At 39.3% G+C, this 10,656-nt stretch overlaps 1 protein-coding gene across 1 annotated transcript; it reads left to right on the forward strand.

Annotated features, from left to right (window-relative positions):
• The first annotated feature begins 5,812 nt into the window (after positions 1-5,812).
• Positions 5,813-9,435, forward strand: LOC103012696 (E3 ubiquitin-protein ligase RLIM). Its single transcript, XM_028166968.2, has 3 exons — positions 5,813-6,056; positions 7,778-8,908; positions 8,993-9,435. Exons 1-3 carry the CDS (start codon positions 5,813-5,815, stop codon positions 9,433-9,435), a joined length of 1,818 nt encoding a protein of 605 aa, XP_028022769.2.
• Positions 9,436-10,656: the final 1,221 nt, after the last annotated feature.

Below are 10,656 nucleotides of genomic sequence, written 5' to 3' on the forward strand. Positions count from 1 at the left end.
AAAAATAAAGACCTCCTTGAAGTTACTATAAATTCATTTACATGTGCTGTTTACCTTTGGGTTTAAATGGTAATCTGGACCTGCACTGGTAGAGAGACATTTAAGGTGAAAAGAATTTATTTTTAAAGGATTATTTATCAAACATAGTTCTAATCTCTTATGTATTTTTAAGTGCACTAGACACAGCTGTACAGCAGTTGAGTAATGCGGATTAGCTGTTAAAGGTGGTATTTTGTAGTGCAGAATGCTTGCCTCTTCCACCTTTTCTCCTTATTGCTCCTATGTAAAGGTAATGTGCTGCGCAGAAACAAATGGTTATCCAGTTTATGAAAAAGCCTGACAATTGCACTTCCAGTCACCCTGGCCTTGCATATGTAACAGGGCATACAGTGAGCACATCTAGCAGGTGAACTTAAAAGTAAATATGCCTTTATTTTTTCCTTTCACTCCCAAAGTGGTCAATCTGACCATCTTCAGTTACGAACTTAAATATGAAAAATGTTAAGAAGTAAATTGTAACTTTCCAAGTGCTAACAACATGCTGTATCTTTTTGTTTATGCATAGAACAAATATTAAAAACAAGACTTTAAATTAGACAATAACAATAGTGTTATAGGAATTCAAAGTTCTAGATAAAGTATGTTCACACTGTAGAGGAGCTTTCAAAACTTCAGTGAAATAGACCTATTACTAGTATCCAGAAACCACACCTAAGCCAATGGTCATTAACCTAACCAAACATCTGTTAAAACTTTTTAAATACACCACACATATACATGCAAGAACACACATAAGTACACGCTTACTCACACTAAGACTTTGCTAAATTTAGGCATCCTAAAAATCCCACCAGGGAGCTAACTGGTCACATAACATTATCTCACTCATTAGTAAGGTTATCGGTGAAAGACATTTTAGTTCCCACCAGGACCATTCTGTTTCTTAATATAAGCCAAGTGTTCAGTGGTACTTTACCTCGGGATATTTTCTCTTCATATGAGAATTAAATGAGTATTACCGGGCCAAGGTATCAGAATACATTGTATAATAAATGAAACACATACAAAAATAGGGACATTTTGAAAGGACCTCATGGTACAAAGAAGTAGGAAATTTATTCACAATGTTAACATTATATGTCATAACCACATTTCATTCATAATCAAATGAAAATGTTCATTTCCTTCAACTTTACAGAATTTCAAAGCCTAATAAATACTAATTAAACAAATAAATGACAGAAAAATTCTGTTTGCTTATTTTTTCATAAAAACTAAATCCAATTAAACTTAAATTGTATAAACATGTTAACTTTATAGAATGGACAAAAGCAAGTAAGTTTTACATGGCAACTTTATTGTAAATCACTTGTTTTTTTTCCTTACAGTTTTATGGAGATATACTTGACATTTAGCACTGTCGAAGTTTAAGGCATACAGTAAGTCCCCTACACACGAACCTTCAAGTTGTGAAAGGTCAAATATGCGAACGTGTGGTCACATGTCCAATCACGTAAGTTAGTTCACATGTCTGGTGGACACTGTCATGGGTGTGCATCCTCTACAAGTGGTTGTGCTTTTGTGTGCTTTACAGTACTGTATAGAATACAGTAGTACAGTATCTTTATTTCAAGCCCAGGATGTCCGGAAGCAAGCATAAAAGCAGCGATGATGTAGCTGGTACTGCTAAGAAGCAGTGATAACGATGGAAACAAAACTGAAAATAATTGAGAGAGTGGAGCGAGGCGAAAAGATGGAATTGGCAGCCCAGAGAAACGATGAAGAGAGACAAGAGGAAGAAGAAGTAACTAAAGAACCAAAGAGATTCACGATGCAGGAAATGGCAAGGGGATTTTCTTTATTTGAGGAGGCACTGTTAGTTTTTGAGGCATAGGATCCAAACATAGAACAGTACATAAAGGTTGCAGCAGCCATTCAGAATGCAATCCAGTACTACTGTGTCATCATCTATGGCAAGAAAAGAAGAGCTACTATGCAGACATCACTGGATTGTTTTTTCAAAAGGGGAGACAGAATTGAAACCAGCAAGGAACCAAACCTGTGCCATCAACGTCAGGCGCGAGTGAAATTGCAGCTTGCCCTCCGTCTCCTATTGCTGGCGATCCCTCAGCTCCACCATCTCCCACCTCCTCTCCCTCCTCCCGTCAGTAACTCTTCTTGCCCGTTCAGTCAATGCCAGCCCCTGTATGCCAGCTGTTGTACTGTACTACTGCACTTTTCAAGGTACTGTACTGTAAGACTAAAAATGTTTTACTTTTTTGATTGTTTTTCATGTATTATTTGTGTGAAAAGTATTATAAACCTATTACAGTACAGTACTATATAGCTGATTGTGTTCATTGGGTACCTAGGCTAACTTTGTTGGACTTAACGAAAAAATTGGACTTATGAACGCACTCTCGGAATGGAATTCGTTCCTTTGTAGGGGACTTACCGTACAGCATAATGATTTGACTTATGTTGGGCAATAAGAAATTTTCCTTTACCCTTCTAGATTTTTCTGGCTGGTCTAAGAATTAAATTAACATAGACAGATTAACAGGAGAAAATCAAACAAAGTTTAATAACATGTACATATGGGAGAGACCCAGGAAAACTGAATGACCAATACGGCTGAAACCCTCACCTGAAATATCATCTTCGGCTAAAAACAAAAGAGGATGTTGTGGGTACTGTTTGAGACTTCAAATGGGAGCAAGGTGATTTACATGAAGATGGAAAAGCAAATGTTTGGTAGATGGGCCGTGTAGAGAGACGAGGGACACAGAGTGGACTCTGATCTCTAGGCCCTGCTGAGTTTCTCCTACCACTACCAGCCCGTAGTCTTTGCAGATATCTCTGGTGATAGCTCTACCAGGGAATGACTGGCCCTCTACCTAAACTTTTTTAGGCGGTTAGGAGCAAGGTCAAAGTTTCTTCCTGAGACTTTTGGGCCTAGATTTTTTTTCAGCTTGAAATCATCTGCATACCAAAGGAACATTTTGCAGTGGCAAGTTTTGTTCCCCTACACTTACATACATCATGAAATGATGACCACAATAAGTTTAGCACACATCCATGACCTCATACAGATACAAAATAAAAGAAAAAGAAAAAAATATTTTTTCCTTGTAATGAGAACTCTTAGGATTTACTCTTAACAACTTTCATATGCAACATACAGCAGTCTTAATTATATTAATCATGTTATACATTGCATCACTATACTTATTCATCTTGTAACTAGAAGTTTGTACCTTTTGACCACCTTCATCCAACCTCCCCACCCACCTCTGGTAACCACAAATCTGATCTCTTTTTCTATTAGTTTGTTTGTTTGTCTTTTGAAGTATACTTGGCCTACAACACTATGTTAGTCACTGGTGCACAACATAGTGATTAGATATTTCTGTACATTATAAGATGATCACAAGTCTAGTTACCATCTGTCACCATACAAAGATATTACATTACTATTGACTATATTCTCCACAGTGTACATTTCATTCCCTTGACTCCTTTATTTTGTAATTGGAGGTTTGTACCACTTAATCTCCCACACATATTTCACTCATTCCCTGACCCCCTGCCCTGTATCAAATTACTTTTTGACGTCTGATTACATCACCAATCATATGGCTCTCCCGTTACAACTCTTAGGAGCCTTCCAATGATAAGTGGCAGGAATCTTTCACAGGCTTACATTTTAAAAATGAAATACGTTGTTTTACAGATCTAAAAATCTTAAGGCACATCTAGCTTCAGGTATTTCTCAAATTTTTCCTCAGGTATCTTGCTCTTTCTCCATTATGGTTTTCCTCTGTCTCTTTATGTCAATGTTCCTCATTCTTGGGACATAACATAGCCACAAGCATCTTCAGGTTTATATCCTACCAGCTTAGCAACCGCAGTGGAAAATGATTTCTCGCAACATCTCAGATTTAACTCTTAAATGTACTTTCGGTCACATGCCCAATTACCGTAACCGATTTGAGGTATACTGATTGGACATGGCTGCATCATGTGTCCTCTCCTCTAGCCATGGCAGTGAATTCAGCTAAACCTAAACCCAGTGGACTAAGACTGTAGAATGGGTTTTTCCCCCATGAAAATCAGGATGCTATTAGCATAAGTATGTTAAGGGGACGCTAAGCAGACACAAATAAAATCTACTGCTTGTTCTCAAAAAAATACCAAAACATCTTAATCAGTGTCCTATTTCTTACATGAAAAAAATCAAAACTCAACTTATAGCTTTTGTCAAGTATTCTTTCTGAGATTAACTCCACATTTCCACCCAACCCCAAAATTGTGGCCACAGTTGCCCAAACAAGCCAAGGTCTTTCAAGTCTACTTCTTCCATCTGACATAGTCTTTCTCTAGCAACACATAACTGCCACTTTCCATCTACAGAAAGTATAATTATATTTAAAGATTCAGATTTAAATATAATACCTCTGTGAAACATTTCCCAACTCCCATTAAATAATTGCTACACAGTTCTCTGTACTTACACAATACTGCATATATAAATCTATGATAAAATATACTGTACTTTGATAGTTTCCATGTGGTGTTTCCCTCACCTGGTGTGTGAATTACTTGGGAGTACAAACTGCTTCAACAATTGACATATCTCTAGCCGCTGAGGCAATAACTGACCCAGTTTATGTTGGATGGATTAATTATTAAATAAGTCAAATTGAATAAAGTCTCAAATTCAGCAGCCAAATCTTGTCTTTACATGAATAAGTTGAACAAAGAGCTCCTAAACAAGTGTTAAGTGGGGCTGGTAATATTAATGAGTCCAGAAGCTCTTAGAGGTCTCCTTCGGATAGCACGGCAAATGAGCATTATTTTATTTTCACCAAGCCTTTCAGGTTATATACATGCAACAAAATCAGCAAAGTCAGTACTCATTGTGGCAGACAAAGTAACTATTATGTATCTGTCTTAAAAGTTCCTGTGATGTTCTGGCTAGTTTTCTTTAAGTAAGATTTATAGTATTTATGAGAAAGGAGGACAAAAATGAACCTGATGCTTTTGTGGAGAAGGAATTCCCTGGCTGAGCAGAAAAGCCTGCCAGAGTTTTGGTGTTTCTTGTTTGTTTGTTTGAAACAAGATTGAAGGGCCGTATAATGCAAGATGAAGCCATTAACAGTTAAAAGGGAGAGGACACTCTAAAGAGACTCAGCTAGGGCCCTGGTAAATTATCACAAATTGTGGGCTTTCTTAGTGAGAGTCTATGATTTGAGAAATTCATGAGGAGAAAAGGCGGAGGGGTCCCTGGGCACCTGAAAATGAGAACTGCTGCATTTAACTAGGCTGACTTTGGCATGGCATTTTGAAGAAGGCAGTCATATGTAAGGTAACGAATAAATAGAGCATATCAGAGCCTGAAAACGCCTCCTGAAAACCTGAGAATAGGCTCATGTGGGTGAAACGAGGTGAAGGACGGCGCTTGGTACACTATAAACCCTCAGTAATATTGGCTGGTTTTCAATGAAATGAAACCTAACCTGAATCCAGTCCCTACCCGGTAACAGCGGGGAAGATAATGGATGCCTAGGCAACGTCTAGCAAGTTCTGGGATAGACGCGGCTCCCACCTGTTGCGTCACCAGGCGGCTACAGAACTGAGTCGGGGACGGGAGAAGGGAGGAACCTGTGCGGAGGGTCATCCGACTGAGTCGGAACCGGAACCGGAACCGGACACTCTGGCAAGAGGTAGAAAGCAAAGAACACTAAACGACCGTTGGTGAATTTCAACACTATGTCGTGAATTTCAGATCATTTTCTACTTGTTTACTAAGATGGAAAACTCGGATTCCGACGATGAAGGAGATGGAGTTCCGGCCCAACGCATAAGTCAAACGGACCGACTGGTTCGGGAAGAAGATTTCGTCAGGCTTGTCAACAATCTGAGTGAAGAAGATTACAAACTTATGAGAGACAACAATCTTCTAGGCATTCCAGGTGAAAGTACAGAAGAAGAGTTGCTGAGAAGACTTCAGCTAATTAAAGAAAACCCACCACAAGACTCAGATGAAAATACAGGTATACTTTGCTTTTGGAGGGAATAGGATGGGATGAATAAGGAACTTCATCATAGTAAATAGTAACTTCATCATAGTACATAGTAACTAATTATACAGAAGTGACATAAATTAATTTGGTGAGTAACTTCTCATAAAAAGAACTGGCATTTACTTGATTTTTGGTGAGAATGTCAAGGTATGTTTGTTTGTTTTCCTGATTCACATTTGGGTTGTTTTAACTGGGAAACAGTGTGAAGTAGCCTATCTGTACTTTTCTTGGTTTTCTACCTCAATTGAAAGTCCCTCCTACTTCCTGAATTATTTTTTCTACATACACATGTAAAAAAAGCAAACAAATATTTTACATTCTAATCAAGTGGTTCTCAACTGGGGACAATTTTGCTCTCTCCAACACCTGGGGACATTTGACAATGGCTAGAGATATCTTTGGTTGTCGCAGGGGAGGCATGGGTGTCACTAGCATCTAGTGGGCACAGGCCAGGGGTGCTGCCAAATATCCCACAATGCACAGGATAGCTCCCCAAACAAAGAATTGTCCAGCACCGAAATGTCAACAGTGCTAAGGCTGAGAAGCCGTGCTCAAACCTCAGGTCTGGTGCCTTCTCTCCCAGTGTGAAGTAGAGGATTTTACTGTCTAATGAAGAGGACACTGTAATACTTTGGTTCTTGAATATGGTCTTATATGTACCATGCTAGGTTCAGTCTATTCATTTGATCTGACCTTCAATTTAATGTCAATTAAAAATCTTGGTAACATTAAGAAGTATTCAAAATTCAAATACTTTTAAACCTATAAAACTTGTTTATGTTTGCGCAATAATCTTATATTTTAAAACAGCTTATATATTATCAAAAGCACATAAGTGGGGCTTCCCTGGTGGCGCAGTGGTTGGGAATCTGCCTGCCAATGCAGGGGACACGGGTTCGAGCCCTGGTCTGGGAAGAGCCCACATGCTGCGGAGTAACTGGGCCCGTGAGCCTCAATTACTGAGCCTGCGCGTCTGGAGCCTGTGCTCTGCAACAAGAGAGGCCGCGATAGTGAGAGGCCTGCGCACCGCGATGAAGAGTGGCCCCCGCTCGCCGCAACTAGAGAAAGCCCTCGCACAGAAACGAAAACCCAACACAGCCAGAAATGAATAAATAAATACATAAATTTATTAAAAAAAACAAAAGATGGAAATGTTATTAAAAAAAAAGCACATAAGTGAAGAGCCTAGAAATAGTAATGTTGGAGACTAATGAAAATTAGACAATAATGTAAATTGAACTAAAATACTAGCATTGTACCTTAACTGGTGTTTACCTTGTTGAATTGCATTAGTGTTTTGACAGTGGACTGAAAAAAAAGTCTCTTGACATTCCTCCTACACAGGGCTGGTATTCCTCCTACACAGGGCTGGTACACAGGGCTGTGTATATGATGAAATATTGCAAAATAGACTTCCTCCAGATTCCCTTTTTAAAAAATTCTCTAAGTTTATCTAGGATTAGCTCACTCTTTTTCAGATGGAATTGAAACTTTTCTACCTTTACTTATAAATCTAGACAGTGTAGTTTATAAAATATTAACTCTATAAATGTGAAATCAGTTTAAAACATCTGAGTATTTAAGTTCTCATTTTTTGTTTGTTTTTGAAACAAAGTTTCAGAGTGCTATTTTATGATGGTTCTAATTTTGGTAGTTCTTTCATGTCCCCTCCCCATTTTTTTTGCTAACAGATGGAGGAGATGCTCCAGATGATATGTCTAGTGGCGACTCTATAATAGACGGGCTTAACTGTTTTGGACAAACTGAAAATATGACAAGTGGACAGAGAGAAAACCAATCTGGGAGAGAAGAGGGCCAAATTAATCCTACAAGTGACCAGTTCAGATTCACTTTAGAAAGAAATTTTCACCTTGATAATGGGAGTCCAAATCCAGAGAATGAATATGTAGCATCTGCAAGACTTCCCAGAAGAGAAAATATGGAAGACAGCCAAAGGCAAGTGGAAAATCCACAATCTGAATCAATATTTACAAGACCATCTATGTCTGAACAAGATACAACTGAAACATTAGTGGATTTCTCACCTACCAGAAGTCAGAGAAGAGCAAGAAGTAGGAGCCCAGAGTATCCGAGAACCAGAGCAAGAATTGAAAGTTGGTCGCCTCCACGTTCACTTAGGGAAAGTGTACAAAGACTTAATCGTAGTATACCATCTCAGACTTCTGAGCAGCCTCTGGTAAGTGAGAATGTGAGATTTTCTAGAACTGAGCACCAAGAAATATTGAGACAGCAAATGACTGGATTTGAGTTGCAAAACAGTGGTCTTATTGAAACTTCTAGAACAAGGAATGCCGTTCATGGAGAAGATTCTCCAGATACAACCAGCAGTGATGAATCTTGGGGAATGAGGGAAGTATATCTGACCATACCCTTCAATCTTGAAGTAGGACAAGTTCATTCTGGAGCATATTCTCAGAGAGACAGCACAGCTAGTAGAACTCAGTTAACATCTGAGACACCAAACAACACCGTCAGTTCTGAAAGTGAACGAGGACTGAGGCATATGTATTCACATTCTGAGCAGGCAGATGTGAGAGCTTATGTCATTACCATCAGAAATCCCGTTTGTAGAATTTTAAATACTAGCTTAGATGATACAACATCTGTTCCAATTCAGAGCACGTTAAGGCAGACAATGACAGAATTTAGTAACTCAAGTAACCTTATGGACAGTGACAGTAATTTAGAGCATAGTGTCTCACCTCCAAGTCAAAGCATGGAATGGCCAGAGTCACCAGATGACAGCGATGGTCCTAATGGTAGTAGCAGTAGTAGATTTGGTTCCGATTCAAATCCTAGCTATAATCCCCATTCAAGTTCCACACTGATTTGTCATTCAAGCCCCAATTGTATGTCTAGTTCCAGTTCTCATCCTATTTCCAATGCCAGCTCAAGCGATGAAAATTCAGAAATTAGCTCACTGATGTTTGAAGGCACTGAAGAAAGAAACTCATCATCAGACTTACCATCAGAGACCAGGCAAGGGGGTAGACAAATGACCCCAGTAATATCTGATGAAAGTGACTCTTTGCTCTTCCTTAATCTGGAACAGATTTTCCACTTAGATGAAGATGATCTAGACCAACCTACAGGACTCAGCAAAGCACAGATTGACAACTTGGCTGTAAGATCTTTTGATGAAAATGATGCATTAAAAGCTTGCAGCATTTGCATGACAGAGTACAACGAAAACAGCAAGCTTCGCATCCTACCTTGCTCCCATGAATATCACATTTACTGCATTGATCGCTGGCTCTCTGAGAACTCTACCTGTCCTATTTGTCGTGGGCAAGTAGTGGATTCCAATGAGCCTGAAAATCCTAATTGAGATCTGAATTCTCAGCTATGTAAAGTGTTACAGTGACGGACAAACAACAGTCACCTGCCTCATGTCCACTTTTAGAGTTACTCATGCTTAAATATAACAACCTGAATCTATATATAACAATCTGAACTGAATCACTAGTTCCTGAAGGAATTATTGGGCTTTCCCCAATTTCTGTTCCATCATAAAAGGAAATATTAAAAAGTCAAACAATATTGTCCAATTTGACAATAAAAATTAACTTCACACCACAGCAGTTCACTGAATTTCAATAAAAACTTAGCATGTGCACTGGGTTGGGATGTTCCTGATTCCATGGGAGAAATGTCTTCATATGATGTAATGAATCTAGATAGATCCTAGCAGTATTATCTAGTCACGTAAATCCCAGACATCTCTCAGCCCTGTTCAATCCTGGTTGTGCATGCAAAGAAACAGAAACCCAACCAAATGTCAATAATTAAGAGGCAATTTAAGACTATATTAGAGTCATTCACATAAAGAAGTCATGTTACATTCATAGAATGCCATAAAAAGCTTTGAAACCCTTCTCTTCCTATCTCTCTCCACAGCAGTTTATCCCACCTCCCTAACACTACCTTAAAGTTTCTCCTATTCCCCACGACCAATGTATCAGTCAGTTCTAGCTAAAAACTGATGGCACACTTTACAAGAGTGATGGGATAGCATTTAATGAAGAGACTAAAGTGTGTAAAGAATGAAGGGAAACCAGGAGATGATGAAGTACCCTGAGGCTAGCAACTGTGAGAAGCCAGTATTACAACCACTAGGTTTGAAGGGGCACAGAGAGATGGTCGTTCCTGCAACCCAGAAGGTCTTAGAGTTGTAGTAGGAGTCCCCCCGACGAGACGTAACCTTAGAGAATGGCATCCACTGCCAACCTAAAGTTTGGAAGGGGGCAGATCATGGAAATAAATACCCTTACCTTCTTTCCTCCTGACTTCTCATCTCTTGTCAGTACTTCACATTAGCCAAACCCAACCTGAAGACACAGAGAGACTGGTCGATGAAGCTGACAAAGGTCAGCCTCCTGGAATCACGGAGCAGGGTTAAGAAGGATGGCGAGTAGATCCGATAAGCAAATCAGAGACCATCTCCCACAACCAGTATTCCCAACTCTCTTCACACCCAGTCTGTGTGCGCCTTCTTGCCTCTTCCGCTTGTCCTCTATTCCACTCTATGACTCAGCTCTTTAACGACCCT

The sequence above is a fragment of the Balaenoptera acutorostrata genome, chromosome X, assembly GCF_949987535.1.
Source record: "Balaenoptera acutorostrata chromosome X, mBalAcu1.1, whole genome shotgun sequence".
NCBI lineage: Eukaryota > Metazoa > Chordata > Mammalia > Artiodactyla > Balaenopteridae > Balaenoptera > Balaenoptera acutorostrata.